The 22,761-nt window shown below is 41.1% G+C and overlaps 1 protein-coding gene across 1 annotated transcript in view; it reads right to left on the reverse strand.

Annotated features, from left to right (window-relative positions):
* The window catches only part of vps13d (vacuolar protein sorting 13 homolog D), a 63,007-nt gene that overhangs the window by 35,829 nt on the left and 4,417 nt on the right, over positions 1-22,761 (reverse strand). The window contains 17 exon segments of the mRNA XM_055165599.1: positions 49-2,274; positions 2,361-2,493; positions 4,295-4,425; positions 4,651-4,830; positions 6,520-6,580; positions 6,655-6,785; positions 9,138-9,389; positions 10,325-10,511; positions 12,205-12,475; positions 13,965-14,065; positions 14,147-14,317; positions 16,347-16,451; positions 16,531-16,647; positions 17,094-17,174; positions 17,775-17,965; positions 19,588-19,665; positions 19,766-19,904. Coding sequence (XP_055021574.1) covers positions 49-2,274; positions 2,361-2,493; positions 4,295-4,425; positions 4,651-4,830; positions 6,520-6,580; positions 6,655-6,785; positions 9,138-9,389; positions 10,325-10,511; positions 12,205-12,475; positions 13,965-14,065; positions 14,147-14,317; positions 16,347-16,451; positions 16,531-16,647; positions 17,094-17,174; positions 17,775-17,965; positions 19,588-19,665; positions 19,766-19,862 — 4,513 coding nt within the window. The 5' untranslated portion in view covers positions 19,863-19,904.

Genomic DNA, 22,761 nt, shown 5'->3' on the forward strand with positions numbered 1-22,761 from the left:
ATAAACGTAAAGCTTTCATAAAAACATCTTATTTTAAATGAGAATGACCTTTTCCACAGCTGAGTGATTCAAAGAAGTCATGACGTGTGAACTGGACCGTGTTATGGTTGAAGCCCTCAGAGAAACCAGATGTGTCCTTGTCCGCTGCGTGAGCCTTTTTCAAATCCAGATGACTGAGGTTGAGCGAGTAGAGCCGAATGTCCCTCACCAACACCTGCAGCTGCTCCTCTTCGCAACCCTGCCCGGTCACAAAATTCTGGATGGAGATTCTCCCTAAGTGACCAACCAGCAGCTCCATGTGCCCCGGTTTACGCGGTAGAGAAACCACCGGTGACTCAATCTCGATGTTTAAAGTCAGCTTCACTAAAAACGTGTCTATACTGCTCTGGGACTCCTCCAGAAGGTCCTCCTCGCCCTCATCGCAAGGGTACATCCAGCACTGGCTCTGGGTGCGAGCTCTGCGGGACGGGGTCTCAAACAGGGACACCATTCCACTGTACTCCGCCGTCTTCGTGACCAGGACCGTGGACACTTTAGACGCCGCGCTTTTCAACATGGAGCGGAAATTATCTTCAACCTCATTGGCTGAAAGCGTCAACTCCTTCAAGAACTTGGGTGAGTGGTTATAATGCAAAGAAGCCATTTCGAGCTGCAAGAAACACTCTCCTTGGGATTTTTCCGAGAAGTGGAAATTCAAAGCTTCGCACGGAACGCTTGCGGTTTCAGGAAGTAACGTTACACCTTCTGTATTTGAGAGGTCCTCTACGTTGCCGATGCTGACCACAAACTGGCTCCGGACGGCGTCGTGAGTCAGGTCCACCAGCTGCAGGGAGCCCAGGGAGCCGTGGACCTCCATGCGGTTGCCCAGAGATACGTTGACTTTGGTCCCGGTGATGCTGGCCGTGGCGATCTTCAGACACTTCTTCTCCGCCCCGAGCACAGAGCCAGTGGACACCGTACGCAAGAGGAGCACGTTCAGCCGCTGGATCTCCACAGTCAGCTCCGTGTTTTGATCGTACGTCACCTGGTACGTGCCGTCCTCTTCGTCGGAGACAGAAGGTTGGTGCGTTGTTGAGGTGAAATCGCTCTCCTCTTTTGGGAAAGACTTTTGCAAGAACTTCAGCAGCTCCACCATGGTTTCAGGATTGAGGATGATGTCCAAGTTGTTGACCTGCATGGTGGTGACCTGAAGGGAGCTGTCGAGGTTCATGGAGGGGCAGTCGGAGCTGACAAACTGGTACTCCAGCTTTATCAACGCGTTCTGGTCTTTCAGGAACGAGCTGTCCAGAGCCGCACCAGTAGATAAGTCCTTGTTCAGGTTGTGATCTTCTTGGGGCTTCTCATTAGAGGACACAGGAGACGAGGGCTGGCTCTCTCTCAAGCTGCCTGTCGGGATGTCAAAACTGAGATGTTTGTGAGAGGCCACCAGCAGGTCAAAGTCTGAGCCGTACGTCTGCAAGGTGTCCACGAGCAGAAGACCGTGGACAGTCAGGGAAACCTCAGTGTCGTAAGGTCTCTTGACGAAATGGGCGTTGGTGCCGAAGACTTTGAGCACGGAGATGTAGCGTCCGTCACTCTCCACGCCCAGCTGCATGTAGTTGATGTTGAACTCGGCTAGCAGCAGACGGGACTCCACCAGGACCTCCCGCGTGTGCTGCTCCAGAGTCATCACGCTCTGGGTCAGGTTCTTGGCCGATCCGTGGAGCTTCCAGGAGCTGTTGTCCCTCTTGAAGATGTTCTGATGCCTGAAGGGGTCCGTGGGTCTCACGTTGGCGCTTTTCTCCTGCCCGCTTCTGTCTTTATCGGCCGAACCTCCAAGTCGGGCCAGACAGTTCCTCAGCGCGGACATCTTCTCGAAGTTGATGTGCACTTTGAGATCGGGGAGGGTTCCTGACAGGACGGCTCCGGGAAGCTGTGGATCAGAGGTGTACCGAAGCCTCTGCTCCAACTGTAGAAGAACGTTGAACTTCTCCACGACGTGAGTGGGGCCGACCTCGCTCTCCTGAAGGTGCTTCCAGTTGTCTTTACAATGGCCGACCATGATTTGCAAGTCCTTAAACGACAATGAGTACTTTTCGTATAGCTTCTTCCTACAGGCGAGCGCGGTTTCGGGAGAGCGAAGGCTGGGTATGTCTGGGCTTTTTAGTGGTTCTTTGGAAGGCACGTTAAGTTCTGGAGGAGGAGACTCAGGCGGAGTAGCCAGTGGGGTCTGGAAGTCATCGTCACTCATGTCGTCCAGTTCATGATCGGCTTTGGAGTGAGTCTTATTATCGTCTGAAAAAAAAGTTAGAGAGAGTTTGAGCGATGGAGGTGGTTTGAAGGGTTAAAAGTGTAAAAAAAAAAAACGTGCATGCTGTTACCTAAAGAGTTTGTGAGCAAAATCCTTCCCAAATCCACCACTACAAGCATGGGATCCTCCGACTGGAAATTATCAGGGAAGATGACCTGCGGTGCACTGATGTCCAGCTTCATGGTCCAGCGCTTACTGTTCTCCTGCAAACACAAGCATTTATGTTTGGTTAAGTAATTCAAGATGACTTTTTTAAAGCAGATTTTAGAAGTAATGTTTAGATTTGCGACATATGTTTCTGTACAGTTGGATCAAGTTGGCAAAATACCACTGGTCTGGTAATCTACTACACATTGTTACTTACGACCCATTTTTATTCTGTGGCTTTTTTTTAAAAAAACACTGCGTGAGTTGTGTGTTCCTCTGTGTCTTTTATTTATTTTTTATTCATTTTATTGGTTTTATTTATTTATTGCTCTTCTATGGTTTTGCTCTTATTTTATTTCACTGGTTTTATTGTTTTAAGAGTAGTATGATTAAATCTGAGCATTTATTTTATCATTATATTATTATTGTTGTTATTATTATGTATTTGTGCAGCACTTTGGAAACTGTCTGTTTATGAAAAGTGCTATATAAATAAAGTGGATTGGATTGTGAATAAAAGCATGTAAAGAATTGTGAAAATTATAAAAATGTGTTGTTTCCTTTCTCAGTAATTATTTTTTTTCAAGCTGGCGTCAAATGCAACAGTAGCAGATATCACATGATCACTGTAAGAACTGTGTTTTTTAAAAAGATGCAATATGTAACTTTTCTAGTAGGGGGTTCTGACACCATGGAGATGTGGTTGCTTTACCTGGAATGTGCCACACTTTTCTTGCTCATAAATTATGGAGTAAGAAATCTTTCAAAAATATTCATGTGCACAGAATAGAAATTTGTACATATTTGTCTGTAGTTGAGCATAAAATAAATATTCGTAAACTCTCGATTGAATCCAGTTGTACATAAAGGGTATTGTGTGTATTTTATCCATCAGAATGCAAATTGAAAAGTCAAGAATTACAATCACAAAATGAAAATTTACTATTACGCTTTCTGCGGTACGAATACGAATTCACAGACGCGAACCAAAAATACGTCATCACTTCACAGGCATTATTTACTGAGCAGACTTTTGCGCCGCATACGACTAAAGAAGGACTGAACCAGGACTGAACCGGGACTGAACCGGGACTGAACCGGGACTGAACCGGGACTGTACCGGGACTGTACCGGGACTGTACCGGGACTGTACCGGGACTGAACCGGGACTGAACCAGGACTGAACCAGGACTGAACCAGGACTGAACCAGGACTGAACCAGAACTAAACAGGGACTAAACCGGGACTAAACCGGGATTAAACCGGGACTAAACCGGGACTAAACCGGGACTGGACCAGGACTACACCAGGACTGAACCAGGACTGAACCAGGACTGAACCAGGACTGAAACAGGACTGAACCAGGACTACGCCAGGACCTACACCTCCAGGCCCGACACTCAGTTCTGGTTCAGTCCTGGTTCAGTCCATATGCGGCGCAAAAGTCAAGCATTTCGTTCGATGTTTCTTCTGCCTGTAAAGTGAGGATGTATTTTTGACAGTCGAGAAGCGTCTGTGAATTTGTGTTCGTACTGAAAAAAGCATAATCGTAAATTTTAATTTCATGATAACACATTTTATGTACAACTGGACTGATTCGAGACTTTACGAATATTTATTTTATGCTCACCTACAGACAAATACAGTATGCACTGATTTTCCAAATATGCACAAATTTCTATCTTATGCACACAAATATTTCTGAAAGCTTTCTTACTCCATAATAAATACCCTTCAAAACATGCATTCTTACTGTGAGTGGGCTCACATCTCCACAGATCAGACCTGTGTCTTGATCCTCCATCAGAAAAGTTACATAGCGCCCCTAAAGACTTGTTTGTGTTTTGTGTCTCTTACGATGAACTCTCCCACGAGGAGCTGGTCGATGGTCTGTCTGATCTCGGCCTTGGTTTGCATCTTCAGTTTGTTGTACTGTCTCCGAGCGGCTTCAGCCACTCGCAGCTCCAGCTCCGACTGATATCCAAACCCTGAGAACAAAGACACACACACGCTTCTGTCACTGTCTCATATTCTCTATCGAAACTTCGCTTTCTTGTGGAGTTTAAATCCATTTTTTGTTTTGTGTTTTCAGACGATCTTAAATCTTATTTGAACATTCTGCCAATAACCAGTATGTAGAAACCTCCAGGGTGATGTCACTGCAAAGTACCAGTACAACTACAAACTGAGAAAAACAGAACCCCAACACTGACCTGAAGTATGGACGCGGCCCTTGTAGAAGAATTCTGTGACCTTCTTGATGGCCTGGGGGTTGTAGATGATGTTGAGAGGACTCGTGTGCACCTCCAGTCTCCTCTCAAACGTGCTCCTCACAGGGTTACGCTCATAAATCATCTCAAAGACGGGAGACGAGGAGCTCTGCACAGCGCCCCCTGCAGACAACATTCAGTCAAACACCATTTACAGCGCATACACGTTTGGGAGGTTTTTACGACAACAAATCTATTTTTATAACAGTTAATAAAGCAGAAAAAGACACCCGCACATCTGGTCTTTGCTATAATGCTTTTATTACAAAAATGAATATTTATTTGGACTACATGAGTCTTCTTCAGGGCAGTACAGGTGAACAGGCAACTCTTTTGACAGGTAACAGGTCATGTGTTTAAGGTCACGTGACAGAGAGATAGATTTTCTCCTTTTTCTTAAATCTGCCTCTTACTTTAATATGAGATATGTTTTTTCCTACAGTTGATGTGCCCCACTGTGATTTCCCATATGACTTAAGCCCAGTATGATCCATTGTTTGATTAGAATCACCAGTAATGTGTTGTATTTTTGTTATTTTTGTCATGTGACCTGCCGGCTCTTCATGGATTCCAGCTTCTTGGTGTACACAACATTTTGAGGACTTTTTCCCATTTTTAAAAAGTTAATCACTGGATTCTCATCATTCTAAAATTGCATTTAAAACAGTGGTTCCCAAATGTTTTTTTCTGGGAACCCATATTTTAAAAGTCACAAGTTTTCGTGACCTAAATCAACAGACATTATTCATAAATCACAAAATAAATGTGTGAGCATTATTGAACATTCATGAGGATATTTTATTGTTGACTGAGTGATCGTGTCTCTCTGAACAATTAGTATTGTTAGGCAAGACGGTGCTGCCGAAAAAGTGAGGAGCAGGGGGATGCGCGGAAAAAAGCTGCCACAATCCTAGTTTTATGAGGATTCGTGTGGTTTGAAGGGACGTAAGGTGGCTGCCTTAACTATAAAGTGCTGCAGGAAAAACTGGTAATTGATGGTAATTGAGTAAGTGAACCAGCAATAAAAAGGTATCCATAAGAGGCCTATTTGGACACTGAATGTAGCCCTATATAGTATATGTATATATACGTGTATCACAGACCTACAAGCAGAACGTGACAAGGCGACCCAAAAAAAATCTCTTACAACCCACCTGAAGGTCGCCACCTTCTTTGCGAAACAATGATTAAAACAGTTGCCTGTTCACCTGAGCTCTGAAGACTCATGTAATCGAAAAGCACTGGCATTTTTGTAATAGGTTAATAAACTTAACTTCAACCTTTAGTACTGAGTAGAGACTTCAAATTGATTAAGATTATATTTTTAATTTTGGGTGACTAATGGGAGTTCACCTCGCAATCTCTCAAAGCACACTGACTGGGGATCGCTGCTCTGTTGACACTGAAATTATAATGCTAAAAAAACATACACTTTTCTTAGCACTGGTAGAACTCCTCCTCCCAATACCTCATGTTCTCTATTGTTTTATGTTGTTACCTTTTTCCTTTTTTAAAAATTTTTCTTCTCTGTTAAAAAGCAAATAAAAATTTAAGTTGCAAAAACTATATGCTTATGTGAAGGCTGTATACCCAGGCATTCTGACCATGTTATGGAAAATATTTTGTTTACAGTTGTTCCTCCATATAAGTGACTGACTAAAATAAATCTTGAGGTAAGTTTGTGTTCAGTGCAGTTTAGAAACAAGCACTTGTATGAAAATAATTTAAAAAGTCTCATGAACCATTATTTATCTGTTAAACGTCAAGAATTGTCACTCCAAACCCAGTGTAACATAAACCTGGAGGTCAGACCTGTGGAGCTGCTCGTCTGCCCGGGCGCAGGGGACTGGTTCATGGCCACGAGCACTTTGTCCTGAAAGGAGTGAGCGTGAGTGAGTCTGAAGAACAGTTTTAAAAAAGAGAAACATAGCGCAGACTTAGGCTTACTGTTTTGGGAGAGACCAGGACGGGGAAGATGGTTCCTTGGGTGCTCAAATCCCTCAGGAACAATCCCCCCAGCTTCACCGAGAGAAGAGACGACTCAGAGCGAGGCAGGGACTCCAGGACCACCTTCACCCCTGAGACACAAGAGTCAAGTCATATTTGAGTGAATACAAATAAAGCTGTGCATGTCCAGTGATCAGCTTTCATTTTTTTGGACAGTGATAACCTTATTACAAATATCTACTGGCATTAAAGTCAATCATATATTAAACAAAACTGATGCTTGTGAGCTTTAAGCCATGTTATAATGCTGTTACCTCCTCAAAAACAAACCTGGAGTGTTTTGTTTCATTCACACATGTCTGAGTAACACTTTAGTCTGTTGACATCTAAAAAGCTCAAAATGCTCCGTTCCTTCCTATGATGTCATGAAGCAGTAGTTTTCAAGTTAACAGCTCCTTTTACCTTTAGTTCGGTTGAGATTGGCTGAAATGATCCAACTGATTCTAGTGAAGGTGTGTGGAGTTTAAAAACAGAGTGGAGCACAACATACCACATGATATCACAAATATGCAGGTTTCTGTGGGAATATTAGTCTACGTTCAAATTGGAGGGCTTAATGCTCAATTCGGATTTTTTTGTGAAATCAGATTTTTTTGCATTTCCAATTAAATGTGACTTGTATGTGATCTCCAGTGTGAACATTAAACGTCCCAAAAGTGTCCCGCATGAGCACTGGAGGACACGACGACGTCAAACACAGCGAGCGTGCTCTGTGTTTACGGAAGTCGCCTAAACTCTGGGCTTGTCTGCCAAAATCCGGTCCAGTTTTGGTAAAACGGACAGGTTACACGTCCACGGTCGCTTCATTTGTTTGAGTCTTTATCCTCCTTGTATCTCGCAGGCTCTTTATTTTTCGTTGACACTGGAGCCAGGACCTAGCGCCTCTGCTCAATTTCACTTCTCTCCAGCGACTAGGTCAGGAATCAGAATACACTAGACCAGTGGTCACCAACCTGTAGATCGCGATCAACAGTTCGATCTTTGCTGTGTCCCCGGTAGATCTCCAGCTTAATTCAACATTTTGTGATATTAGATGTGCATTGAAAGTGAGTGCTTACTTTTGTTTAACTTATCTGCGTGAGGCGGTCTTTTCAGAAATGAAAATCATCAAATCCAAGCACAGAAACAGTCTGACTGATGGGCACCTCACAGATTGTCTCAGTTTCGCTGTCTGCAACTATAAACCAAACTTCAAAACACTATCCAAGGAAATTCAGACTCAGCCATCACCCTGAGTTTGATAATAATAGAACTTCTCTCATTAACCCTTCAATATACTGTTAATGCTGTTTAGTGGTCAAATTTGCACTATTTTGGTTGTTTCACTGCATTTGGTTTGCATTTTGTTTGTATTGCAGTTGCACATTTTTTCTTGCAGAGAGTGTTTTAGTCCCCATTCTGTAATGAGTGTTCCTTAAGTTACAAGATTGCAAAAATAAAGCTGTCTGGAACTATAAACATGATCACTTTTTTTTGTTGTTGTTATTTACGTTCATGTTGGTAGATCCTGCTCCTTTCTGAGACCAAGCATGTAGATCTTTGTCTGAAAAAGGTTGGTGACCACTGCACTAGATTCGGGCACCAGCCAATCAGCGAAGAGTGATATATTCAATGTTGTCAACGACTCACGAGATCGAGGATTTAAAACCGGAATAAAGAGAATGTTTGGTGAATTTCATCAAGGGGAAAGACGTTATTGTCCTTCTTCCTACGGGATTTGGGAAAAGCTTAATTTATGACTGGTTAAATGAAAAAAAGTACCCTCCTGCCGTCGAGCGAACGAAATCTAAGGCTGCGAGGTCAGACGGTTTGAACGAAGTGAAACGAAGTAAAACCGGCTGATGAATCACACTAGCCAGGACCGTCTGTAGTCACGCTCGGACATTTCTTTGGCAATCGTTTCAAAAAACACTCCTGCAATTTAGCCTGAATACAGCAATCCGACCAAATATGAATAAACTCTCTAACCTCGCTTTCCCTCCATTGACGAGACTCTGAGCCTGACGTGTAGGTGGGATGAATGTGACCTGACCGTTCACACTGAAGTCGTATGTCAAAAGATCAGATATGTATCGGTTTTAGGAGCACATATCCAAGTGTTCTGGGTCACATTTGAGAAAAATAGGATCTGTGTCATTCAGACTGTTATTAAAAGATCAGATACAGGAGCATAGGGGAGGAAAAAAATCAGATTTGGGTCACTTCAGGCTGCAGTCTGAACGTAGTCTTAGTTGTAGTTATAAATGAGGTGTTTGTTTGCAAATACTGTAGGTTATGAAGCGTTGCCACAGGAAAAATCATATCCCACAGCACATTTTTCTGTTACTCTGAGGGTCACAAACACACAGCAATGTCTCCCAAAACAAATTGAGTTATAATCTTCTTGACACGGGGTCAGAGTCTGCAGTAAACAGAACAGTTACCTGAGAGCTCCAGCTGTATGACTCCGCTCTCCTGAACTGAACCGAGTTTAGGCAGCTCCTTTTTTGGCTCCTCCCCTGGCCCCCTCTCCTCCCTCGGCTCCTCCTTTGGCTCCTCTCCTCGTTCCTCGTGGTACAGGGTCACGGAGCCCTTCTCCAGCTGAAACTCAAGCCGGGCAAAGAGGTTGTCCCGTCTGGTGAACGTGTTGAGCGTGTGGGAGTCCTCCATGGGGTCAAACAAGTCCTCGGTCTCTGCTGCACAAACATTTTCTTTACATTAGCCACACAGGAAGGAGTCCCAGTGTGCGTAAACAATACTGTGAGCTCACAAGAACATCAAGTTATATTATGAAACCTGCTGAAATGGCTGGAATTATTACTTATTTTTAGTGCATTTAATTAGAGTTTCTGACCCAACTTTGAGCAAACAAAAAAGAAAAATTATTAAATCAATAAAAACAGGATTCCCACTCTTTTTCGTTGACAAAATTTCAAAACTTTTCCATGACTTTTCCATGAGCTAAAGTGAATTTTCCATGACTTTACAGCAGCTACATGTGTAGAACTGATCAGACTTTTAGGGCTAAATATGGAATGTTAACACTTTCCACTCACCTTATGGTTTGGGATTATAGTTTTTTAACATTCAAAATCCTGTCAGTGTATTTATTGTCGTCTCTTTTAAACAAAAGGTGCAGACATTCAGAAATAATCATAATAGTCTAATGAGAACTTAACAGAAAGCTGGAGTTGTGTGAAAGAGATACTAAAATTCCATGATTTTTCCAAAACTGTCATTGAATTTACAAAATTCCATGACTTTTCCAGCCCTGGGAAATGACATTTTCAATTTCCATGACTTTTCCAGGATCTCCATAACCGTGGGAACCCTGTTAAAATCAGGTTGTTTTTTTTATTTAAATCACTACATTTCATCCTGTAATTGTTCTAAAAATCTCTGCAAAACACTTATACTTTTTACTCTTAAAGTACATTTTAAATTTGTACTTTAATACTTTTACTTAAGTAGTTTTTCTCATGTGATATTTTTACTTGTACTTGAGTAAACTTTATCCCCTGTATGTGTACTTGTACTTAAGTTGCGAAATTGAGTGCTCCATCCACCACTGATTATTGTGTATTGATGTAGTTCTCAGTATTTCATGACTGATAAAACTTGTATACCGTACCCAGGAGGTCCCAGGAGGACGGGCTGGGCAGCAGATGTTCAGCGTCTGGATCTTGGGACTCTCCGTACCAGCCTCCCCACCCAGGGAACCAGGACTGCAGGTACTGGACCATCCCCGAGCTGCCGCTTTTGGGCAGAGACGAGGCGGCCTCTGCGGGCTGAGGGTCTGTGCTCGGCTCTCTCACGTTCTGCAAGAAAAAAAAAAACACTCCTGGGTTAAAGGTGCCCTGTGTAACTTTTCTGGTGAAGGGTCCACCACCTGCTCGTCTTCGTTTTGCCTTCCACAGTATGGAAATAACCTTGGTAATCATAATGGAGACAGGTTAATGGTCAGATCTATGGAGAAGCGAGTCTGCACATGGTAAGAATTTGTGTTTTTTAAAGTATGTTTGAGCTATAAAACACCTGTAATTGAAGACATTTTATTTTTAATTTTTTATTCGACCTTTATTTAACCAGGAGGCCCCACTGAGATTCTGAATGTTTTTTTCAAGAGACACCTGGCCAAGGCAGCAGCAACACAATCAACACAAAACAGTAAAATCACAAAGTATCACATTATAAAAACATTTGCACCTCTCAAGAAAAGCACACACGTCTCCATCACCACACTCCACCATAGAGTCCAATGTAATTTAATCTTTCTGTAAATGAAAAGACCATGTTGCTGCGTAGGAAATTACAAGGGAGATACAGTATGTTTAATGCTCTACTGTGGAACATTCCAGGCAAAGAAATAACGTCTCCATGAAGACAAGCAAGTAGCAGACCCCCACCACCACTATGTAGAAGTTATATAGTGTACCTTTAATGTGGTGTCTTAAAGGTTTATATTAAAAGAGAATAACATTTTAGACCTTTAAATTACAGCTTTCCTTTAGTGTTTTCTTCTTAGACATGTTAAGAACAGCCACTTTTTTCCAGACATTCATGAAAACAGACACAATGAGTAGAACAGCAGCTGACAGGGACAGTTTTAGACCTTTAAATTACAGCTTTCCTTTAGTGTTTTTCAGACATGAAGAACAGCCACTGCACAGCCAGGGGAAAGCTGACAGATTACAGAGTTTATGTTACAGGGACAGGGTTCCCACGCGTTTTCACTGACAAAATTTCAAAACTTTTCCATGACTTTTTCATGACCTAAAGTGAATTTTCCATGACTTTACGGCACCTACATGTGTAGAGCTGATCAGACTTTTAGGGCTAAATATGAAATGTTAACTCTTTCCACTCACTTTATGGTTTGGGATTATAGTTTTTTAACATTCAGAATCGTGTCAGTGCATTTACTGTCGTCTCTTTTAAACAAAAGACGCAAACGTTCAGAAATAATCATAATAGTCTAATGAGAACTTAACAGAACGCTGGAGTTGTGTGAAAGAGAAATATTACTAAATACTAAAATACCATGACTTTTCCAGGCCTAGAAAAACACATTTTCAATTCCCATGACTTTTCCAGGATTTCCATGACTGTGGGAACCTTGTTGTATCTTTTCATCTGTCTGTTTATCTATCCTTTCATTAAACTGGGGAATTTATAACACACACTCCACATTCATACTGGGCGATGTTGTTGAAGTGCCTTGCCTAAGGACACAACAACAGTTTGTTTTTTTTTTGCCATTGGAGCCTGACTGTGGTATCTGATTTTCCCAGCCGTCTCTCATCCAAGTACTGACCAAGTCCAGCCTCTATAACAGGTTTATGAAGATTCAAAAATATGCTGTATTATGAGTTACATGATCATAACTTACCACTTAGTTGATTTTAAACACATTTCTTTTATTATTAATGTAAATTTTAAATGCCTGTCCAACCCATTATCAACCCAGACAAGATAAACTACAGCATGACAACATAACAAAACAGCTCATACCTCTGCTATTTCCTGTTGCTTCCTGAACCAGTCATGCACCACTTCTCTGAGACTCTGCAGCTCCTCCACAGTCTGCTCCTCCTCCACCCTCTGCAGCTCGGCCTCCTCCTGCGGACTCAGCGCCACGCCCTTCAGCTTCCTGAAGTACAGGCTGGTGTAGGTCTGAGCGTCCTTGGCCCTCTGCAGAGCGAAGTCCCAGTTACAGCGATGCCTCTGCTCCTGGATCTCCTGCAGGTTGGCCTGGATGGCAAAGCTCCACCAGGCTCTGCAACTGGACCACGCCAAAACACATTCACATTTGTTACTGGCCACGTTTACAAGATGTTTTTTTTAAATTCTGTTGGGAATTAAATAGTTTGGAATTAAAATATTCTCCTTTGAGTTTACATGGATATAATGATTCCAAATTGAGGTTTACATGCAAAAAAACATTAAACTGCCTTTATTTAATTCTGCTTAACGTCGGGTCAGAGTTCTGATTGGACAGGGACACTAACGTATTTACGTCGACCGGAAGAAAATGCACACTTCAGTTGCTACCAGATTTTTTGTCATCTTGGTTTGTCGTTACGCCACGGACACAAACATGATTCAAATTTTTTTCGCAGTGGTTCTGATGATAATTGTGCAGCAGCTGGAGAATTCTCACATCACGCTTTACGTCTGTCAGCTGAGGAGGAGAAGGGAAGAGTGTCGCAGAAGGAAGGAAGAAGACAAACTGGCTGCTCTACCTCAGCCCACTCCCACATCCTGCTCGCAAAGTCCAAAGCCAGGACTGGTGGAGCTGGATCGTCCGGATCGCGTCAGAAGGGCGACCCAATGAGCATGCACTGAACGACCGGAATTATTTTTAAAATGAAAAAACATTTACATGATCGAGGAATAAATTAATTTGGCTTTAAACATCGGAATAAAACACCCACTTACATCAGAATTAAACTTAATTCCGAAGTAATCATTTCAAGTGTTTACATGGTCTTAAGTAAATCATTTTTATTCAGAATTAAAGTCCTGCGATATCCGAACAAACTATCAGGGAATTTATATTCGATTATGGACCGAAATTGCTCCAAAATCTGGATGTTGCTCAGGTGAGTCCTTTGAAATATTTCAGTCTTTTTTTCCAAGATGTGATGTATAACAGAACTGCTACAGAAACAAACACTTATGCGGAGCTCTACGCACGAGAAAGTAACCAAGATGACAAATACTGAACACCCACTGGCGGGGAAGAGTTTTATTATTATATTATTATATTATAATAAGTTAAATGAGTTGAATAAGTTAAATGGAAAAAACAAATTAGGTCCACAGACGTGTACAACAGGTAAAACAGGTGCACACTTGGATTTACTGTATCTGCTGATATGAAATCTGTTTAAATACTTTGACAAATATATTTTAAATATTGTTTTTAATGAATATAGTGCTCAGAACATGCATATATCAGATGCTGAATGCAGTTTTTTGTTTTTCGATTTTTGCACCTGATCAGGTAAACTCTCATTTTCTGTGAGCTGTTATAAACATGTAAATGAGTTGAATCACATTTAAACATCCATAAATGAGTTCAGAGTCTAAGGTTTCCAGAGATACCAAATATGTCTGTGTTTCAATTAAGTTCATGAGTGTGAAAATCATTTATAATCACTCGTGGAAGTCTGTTTTCTTTTATGCTCTATGGGCAGCTCTAGTCATATATGTACGGGTTGTTCCGAGCAGACGTCCAAGGGGAAAAGAGTTAAACAATAAACACGTACTTGTTGGTGACAGGGACTTTGGGTCTCCACTTCCTGTAGCGCAGCTCTCGTTCTCTGCGGTCCAGCTCTTTGAGAAACAGCATCATCTGTTGGTACTGAACCTTTAACAGAGCAGACATAAGAGTCACGTGACTGCGGTGAGGGTCACGTGTTGCCGTGAGGAGGTATAAAAGTGTAAAGACCTGTGAGAGGCGCAGGGAGAGCGGCTCCAGCTGGATCAGGCCCTCGATCCTGGGCGTGTGTCTGGAGCGCAGCGGCTCTTTGGACGTGTTTCTCCGCAGCAGCACCGAGGCCCACACCGGCTCAAACATGTACTGGTGCTCCCGGCTCTGCATGCACGCCGTCATAGCCTCCTGCAGACAGTTTATTACAGCGTATCGTTATTTATAGGGATGTAACAATAACCGAAATATCATGATATCGTATCGTCAAAAGTCTCACAATAATATCTTGGGCTGTCACAATACATCAAATTATAAGTTCCTTTGCTTAAATGCAGGTTTTATAGTAGCAGCAGCTCATGAACATAGGGAACTACATATCCCATGATACATTTCAGTGCAAACAACATGAAGAGATGTTTTTTACTTGAATTCTTGGGATTATGACGGAAATAATTCACACCAAAATCTTGTCAAGGTATTTTAAAAGCAAAAAAGTGTCCTATCTACAATTATATAAGCTCAAATCAATATCAAAATAAATATCGTACCGAGAGATTTGGATATTGTTACATCCCTAGTTATTTAGTATTAAACTACAACATACGTGGATCAATATTTACATTTCTTTCATTGTAAATACTGCAATTAATTTTTATCTAAAGGCTGTTCAAAACTGCACAGCGGACAGGCCCTGCATGTTCACAGTTACATGGAAGTAGATTAAAGTTGTAATATTCTGAGCAATGAAGCCTCAGGTGAAGGACAAATCAGGATTTGCAGAAGATGATTTTATGAAACAACTGCCCTTCAAATTTGATATGAGTTTTCTAGTTCTTTATCAGAAAAACTTAAGAGTCAGAAGGTCTCTGCATAGCTTTTTTGGAAATATATTTATAGCGGTATAAAAATGGTATAAAAATGGTATGATGAGCTTTATTCAACCCAAAATATGCTACACAGGTCTCCAGGAGGAATAGCTGATAGCTAAGGTCAATTAAATACAATCAATCAGTGAACCTGCCCATGGACGACAGGTGGAAATGAGCACTGGTGCTACAATCTCGTACAAACATCTCTCCTGTTAAGGTTCATGTAGATTGTGCACTGTCCTTGTCTCATTAAATACTTTATAAACTAAATTTCTGGTATGAGTTCTAGAATCATATGCCAATCGTGAATCATCTCCAACAGTAAAACATGTACCGTATTTTTCGGACTATAAGTCGTACTTTTTTTCATGGTTTGGGCGTTTCGTGCGACTTATACTTCGGTGCGACTTCTATATTAAAATTTTCAGACCGACAGCCACGAGAGGCTCTAGGCTCGTGTATCAGTTTTCTGCAGAAAAAACACTGTCTTGCTGCAAGTAGTGAAATATGCAGAGTGAGCAAGAAACTTGTGGGGGAGTGTCAGAATGTGGGAATGGAGAACAAAGCCTTACAGCAACTGGGAGGATGCACCGTGCAACTTTCCTGGAAGAGCTGCTCAGAAGTGACACCAAGGATGAAGAATTCAGTGGATTTAGTGATTTGGAGTCAGAACAAAGACTTAATTTATAATGAACAAAGATTTAATTAATAATGAGTCACGCTTAGTAACTACTTAATTACTACCTTAATTAGCACTTGCACTTAATTTGCCTGTGCTGTAAATAGTTACTCATAATTATTTCATACTTAATTACTCATGAACTAACCATTTGAGCATTTATTAATCATTAATAAGCTATGAGAGAAAGATTTACTAATAATGCAATGCAATGATAATTCAGGCAGCTGTTATTTGTTAGTTAAGTCTTTTTGAGAGCTTTTCTAAAGTGAAGACAAATTATGCTTTATTAAGCATTTACTAAGCGTGAGTCATTATTAATTAAATCTTTGTTCCTTATTAATTAAGCCTTTGTTCATGCTTTATTAAGGCTAAATAAGGTGTAGTTATTATAAAGTGTTACCGAATTGTTAATATGTTACGTTAACATGTTAACGCCTATTCAGTCTGTTGTTCTCTGTTCTATTGTTATTATCATAACTTGCCTTTCAAGATAAAATGTCTGTTCTTGGTCCCTAATTTTAAAAAATAAATTTCCCCCAAAAAGTGTGACTTGTAGTCTGGTGCGACCTATATGTTTTTTTTTTCTTCTTCATGACGCATTTTTTTTGGCTGGTGCGACTTATGGTCTGGAAAATACGGTAAATAGAAGACTGAGCAGAGGTGTGACCTGGATCTGGTTGACAGGCAGTTGTCCCAGCATGGAGCTCTGGGAGTCCCAGTACACGCTGAAGTCCTCGATCTCCAGCTGCTTCTGCCGCAGCTGCTTCTTCCCCTGCAGAGACAGACAGTACCTGTTAGAATCAGCAGTAGTACATAGTAATAATACACAGAAGACAGAGACACAGACTGACCGCCTCTTTGGAGGGGTTCTGAGCGTAAACACTGTTGATGCAGACGCCAAAGGAAAAGGGTTTCTCAGGATCAGAGAAGTCATCCTCAAACCTCAGGTGGACGTCCTGGATCTTCAGCTGCACACATGAACAAAGTGTAAAGAGTCAGTGATTAATATTGTGATGAGTCGAACTAGTCAAACCGTTATTTCTATTGTACAATGAGACCTAAAAAATACATTATAAATCAAATACAGGTTGAAATATGGAGACTGAAGGATTCTAGTCAGAGAATATTTCGTGTATAGAAAGTGTTATTAATGAAAATCAGAAACTGTTCATTCCTTTTTCCACATTTAGAGTTAATAATGCTGAAGAAAGCTCTCATGGTTCTGTGTTTTAGAGTCTGAATAGTCCGGATCCTATTACGATTATCAAAAATACAACTACGAATATTTTTTATAGTTGAGTACTCCTGATTACTTTGCTGCAGCTCTTTTGCGTGGATTTCAATAACTCCCAAAAAGCCTAAAATCACCATGATAACAGGACCATAGCAGACAGATCAGAGGGTCAGGACTCACCTCGATGTTCTCCACGATCCTGGTGACCACAGACGCAGTGACCGAGTACCAGTACGACTCCCCCCTCTGCTCACACTCGCTCTGCACAGACACAAGGAGGTCACCGTCCACTGTACAGCCTCACATGGCCACCGCGCCAGCATCAAACCCGCCTAGGGCATCTAATGGGCTAGAGCTGGCCGTGAATACATATATGTAAACTGAAAAATGTAGAGATTTCTTTGTGCTCTGCATGTGCTTGAAATAAAACAATAAATCAATAAATAAATAGCTTTACCTACTGTCTACTGCATTTATCCACTGCAGCTTTAGTGCAAAATGGTAAATTTGCAGCTTTCTCGTCAAAAAAACACCTAAATTTAAATGCGTGTTGCCTTCAGTGGCCTCCGCAAATTTCAAGTAGTTGGTGACATCGCACAGGACTGCTCTGAATACAGTCAGGTGTTTCTGATACAAACACCTGACTGCAGGGGCGGAGTTCGAAGTGTGGAGACCTGATAGACCAATCACACGCTCCGATATAACTCCCCCCGTCGTGGTCGTGGGTGGAGTTTAGGTGTTTTGTCCCATTTTAAGTTGAAGTAAAGATCACAAATTAACTGTTCACTTGTATAAAAATAACAATAAAAAGTATTTATCTGAAAGTGATATTCCACCCATTTCCCCGTGACTCGGCCGTACCCTGAACTTGTCCTCCAGAGCCTGCAGCAGCCTCCTCTTGCGCTCCGCCTCCTCCTGGGCCTCGGCCTCGGCGTCGTACTCCTGCAGGGGGCTGGGGCCGATGATCAGGTTGAGCTGAGACATGGAGATGACCCATGGTTCACTGTGGGGCTTGTAGAACGGGATCTGCAGTGTAATCTTCCCAATGAAGCCTGAGAAAACCAAACCATACCAAGTTTATTTATAAAGCAAGTTTACAGCTGGCCAAAGTGCTGCACAAACATAGAACAGACAAGGACAATCAGCTACTAAAACTATAGAAAACAATAAGATGCTGGTGAAAAAAGGTGTGTTTTTAGGAGTGATTTAAAAACAGATACAGACTCCGCTTGTCTAATCTCTAAAGGCAATGGGTTTTACAGCCGTGGAGCCGCAAAGGAAAACGCACGATCCCCACAAAGCTCAAATTTTGTCTTTGGGACAGCAAGACGGAGCTGATCTGCTGAACACGCGAGAGGGGGCGTAAGTGTGGATCAGGTCAGCGAGGTAGGAGGGTGCTAGGCCGTGCAAACATTTATCTAAATCCAAATCCACTTTATTTCTATATCATATTTTACAAAAAAGCAGTTTTCAAGATCCTAAAATGAAGACAACCAAAAGGTAAATTGATCAAATTTGGTCACACCAGTCCTAAAACAATAAAATCAGTAAAAGCTAATAAAAGCAAAACCATAAAAATAATAAAATAGCAGTAAGTAAGCAAAATAAATAAAATAAATAAAAGACACAGAGGAGCACACAACTCACAGTGTTAAAAGTCAGAGAATAAAAGTGGGTTTTAAGACAAGACTTAAATAAAAGAATTTTGAGCTAGACTCAAATGGAAGTTTTCCAAAATAATTTTTTACTCTTACTTAAGTCATTTCTTGGACCATTACTTTGTACACTTGAGTAATATTATTGGTGACCTAAACATTTGACATGTCACAGTAGGTATGTACAGTTTAAGGATAGTTTCTTAACTGAGCCCCATGTCAAATATAATTTAAATAGAAGATGGAGGTCCCTATGTGCTCAGATCAGAGCAGGAGTGCTGCTCCAAGAGGTGGAAGTGGGCCGCTTTAAAGCAGTCCCAGAGGAGGAGCGGTTCTGTTCTGTGGGTGATTTAAATGTACAATCTCTCAGTCATCCAGGTAGAATCCATGGCAAAGGAGAAATTCAATATCTCTTATTTATTGATTTATTTGACTGAGACAGAGAGTGTTAAACAAACACTGACAAACATGACACCACATGAATGTAAACACACCGGACTGTAGCCTAAGCATAATTTCCATCCGTTGTCTCAAAGGGCTGGGGTCACAGGGGGCCAAACAATAAAATATTCTACACCTCATTCATTGCACAGTTTATTTGGTCGAAAACGTTTTGCAGCTCCTGACCAGAACTGAAAAAGCAGCTTGTAAACATTTGTCCAGCTGACATATTGAATTTCCTCCTTTTATGTTTTATTGTCCACTGTATCATGATTTAAGAAATAATATGTATGAAATGATTCAAGAGAAGAACCCTGATTTGTTCTGGCTGTCCGAAGACCAAATGTTGTGATGGTTATTTGAAAATGAAATGTTTTGTGTGGCAGTTTTCGTGGAGAAGGCCTGGACATCGAGATAAAGGACTCTGTACAAGGAGAGTTGGTGATTTATTTGTGATTGCTGGAGTTTGTGTTCTGAATTCTGACAGACACCTGGACCTTTATGAATATTGATAATGGGGACATGACAATTAATATTCATTCATTCATTTGTGAGTGAGTTCAAACAGAGCAACTCACCAGCTTTGACTTCAAACGGCAGGTCAAACTCTCTCAGTGCATCTTTTCTCAGAGGGAGATTCTCCAGCTCCACCGCTCCTGAAAAAACACCCAAAGAAACACACATCGACACGTTTAAGTCCTCACACTTCATCCGTCCATCACTCGTGGCGCCTCCCGTAGTGCTTCCTGTACTGACCTTTGAGCAGAGCGATGGAGAGCTGGTCCGTGTTCAGGTTACTCACATATTTGCCCAGGTACGTGTTCAGGACCCACGCCACCAGGCCTTCAAGCATTTTCACTGCTCAGCCCGGCACAGAACGCCACTCAGGCTGTCCCTACGAAAGACATTATAGAGTGACATCAAAACTTTAGTAAATGCCCAATTTTAACCCAAACCCTAACTCTCAAAGGGCAGTATTTTCTGATCTATGTGCTGATGTTGTTTCCTCATCACAAACAGACCTGGAGTTGCGTTTTGTTTCATTCACACATGTTTAACTCATAAACCCTGCAGATTTAGGCTTCTTAGTTCTTCTCTCAAACAGAAAACACTCTGTTACACCTTCACTAGAATCTAGGGCTGGGTATCATTAAGAAGTTGCCGATACGATACATACCTCGATACACAGGCCACAATATGATACATATATCGATACAGTGCACTTTCGATTCGATATGATATATTTCAAATCGATTCGATACAGTTCAATAAAAAATAAAGGCTAAATCATGGCTGTGATACTAAAAGTGTTTGTTAAACCACTTCTTGTGCAAAGTTCATATGAAACACAAACATTTTAATCCTCAAAACAGAATCAAAATGTCAAATGTGTCGCATAAATGAGTTTCCTTTCACTCCACAAGCAACAAAACTGTAGCAATGTAACAAAATAATTTAGTAAAACACACGTAAAAATACTCTTGGTGATATATATCGATACAATAGCCCATGATATCAATACTGTATCATCACATTAAACGATACGATATACCGATATTCCGTCTGTCTGTGTGTGTGTTTATTTGTTTGTCAGTTCCACGCTTAACTCTCGAACCGCTCATCCGACCTATCTCAAATTCGGAGGGTGTCGTCCTAATGGTACAGGTGTGTGCAGTGTCAATTTTCATGTTGTTATGGGAAAAAATGCCAAAGATCTGGTCTGGATAAGTTCAGCCCCAGAATTGAAGGTAAAAGGTCGCTGTTAGTTTGAAAACTACCACTTCACGACATCACAACGTGGAGCAGAGCATTTTGAGCTTTGGAGATGCAGACAGACTAATAATAAAGAGTTACTCAAACTAGGGGTGTCAAATTATCGCGTTAATTGCGATTAATTAATTACAGTCATATTGAGCGCGATATGTTTTTTAATCGCGTTAATCTCATTTTTAATCTCTAACTTTAGTGTTTCTGTATGCGAGTTGCTTTATTATAAAACCTGTTTTTATGTGTTGTTGGGACAACACACACACACACACACACAAAACACATTTATACATTTTTTTATTTCGGTAATTCCACTCATTGCCGGAAACCCACACAAAACGCGCGCAGTAACAGCGATGTAAACGTCATGTTAACGTTGGCGGCGTCAGTCACACAGTGGACGAGGTCGAAGAGCCAGTAGAACAGAGGCAGCAGTGCACAGGTAAAAACACATTCGTGTCTTGGAAATTATTCTCCCGACGTGAAATATAAAAGAAAATAACTAATATAATATCGCCTACAACTTAAATGTCACTGGTGAAAACAACCTGCATAGGCTCATGATGTCTGCACTACTGTCCTATACACAAACACACACACACACACACACACACACAAACACACACACACACCTTCATCATCGTCATTAACCTGAGAACGCGCGGACCACGTTTCCTTCCGTAGTTACTGCGTGGACACCGACGTGCTCCCGTGAGCCGCGTGTGGATCGTGTTTTCTCGCGTACGCTGCGTAAACCGCGCTTCCTCCTGTGCCTCTAAACCAGAACTAACACCAAGACTAAAACCAGGACTAATCCAGTCCAGGACTAAACTAGGTCTAAACCAGGACTAAACCAGAACTAAAACCAGAACTAAACCAGGTCTAAAACCAGGTCTAAACCAGGACTAAACCAGGACTAAACCAGGACTAAAACCAGAACTAAACCAGGACTAAACTAGGACTAAAAGCAGGTCTAAACCAGGACTAAAACAAGGACTAAAACCAGTGATCTCATATATAAAGCATTTCTCTATCAATAATATTTTTAATATGGTTAAGGAAAGACTGGACTTTTTATTGTCTTTAAGTCGACAAAAGTTATTATGTTCAGATTTCCTCGTCTTTGCTACTTTACAGCAAACAGTTTCTTATTCATGGAGACTTGGGCTCAACAGCCAATTTGGAGAGATTTGTTAAACAATAAATGACTTTATAAAGTCACTTTTTTTAATCTATATCAGTCTTTTGATCTGCCACAATAATGTAATAATGAATTTAAATGAAAATACCTCAAATTGAAGGCTTTTCTCAGCAATTTTTAGGTGAGATTAAAATGAGATTAATTAGATTAATTAATTACAGATCATAATTAATTAATCTCTCAATTTTTTTAATCGCATGACAGCACTAACTCAAACATGTGAATGAAACAAAACACAACTTTGGGTTTGTTTTAGAGGAGGTAACATTGTAACTTGATGACTAAACGCTCACAAGACTCGGTTTTGCGTAACAACATTAATCTGATAATAGAAATGTTGCAAATATGGATAGAGTTATTAAACCAAGAGCTGCAGGATTAATCATAATCAAACAGAAATATGAATGGACGTAATCACAAAGACTGCAATTTCTGAAGTGTTATAACCTCCTCCAGAAACAACAAAACCTCTTTCGCGGTCTTATCTTGCGTAAAAACTGCAAACCCTGTAGTTTAGATCTGTACAAACCTGTTCTGAAATGTGTTTCTTGTGTTAGTTTGTCATTTAATTTGAGTCTTTTTGGCAAAACTAGAGAAAAACTGATATATCGTTTTGTTGTTCTTGTATCAGCAGTCGGCCTTAACTTTCCAACCTAAACTACAGACTGTATAAAGAAGTGGACTGACTGAGTGTGACGTCACCCACAACGTTCAGCTCCAGTCAAATGAAGCTCATCGAGGCTGACGGTTATAAGAGCGAATCTGGAGCCAAGTACATATTAAG

The sequence above is a fragment of the Boleophthalmus pectinirostris genome, unplaced genomic scaffold (genome assembly GCF_026225935.1).
Source record: "Boleophthalmus pectinirostris isolate CB_2022bp ecotype Guang Dong unplaced genomic scaffold, ASM2622593v1 HiC_scaffold_8, whole genome shotgun sequence".
Taxonomy (NCBI): domain Eukaryota; kingdom Metazoa; phylum Chordata; class Actinopteri; order Gobiiformes; family Gobiidae; genus Boleophthalmus; species Boleophthalmus pectinirostris.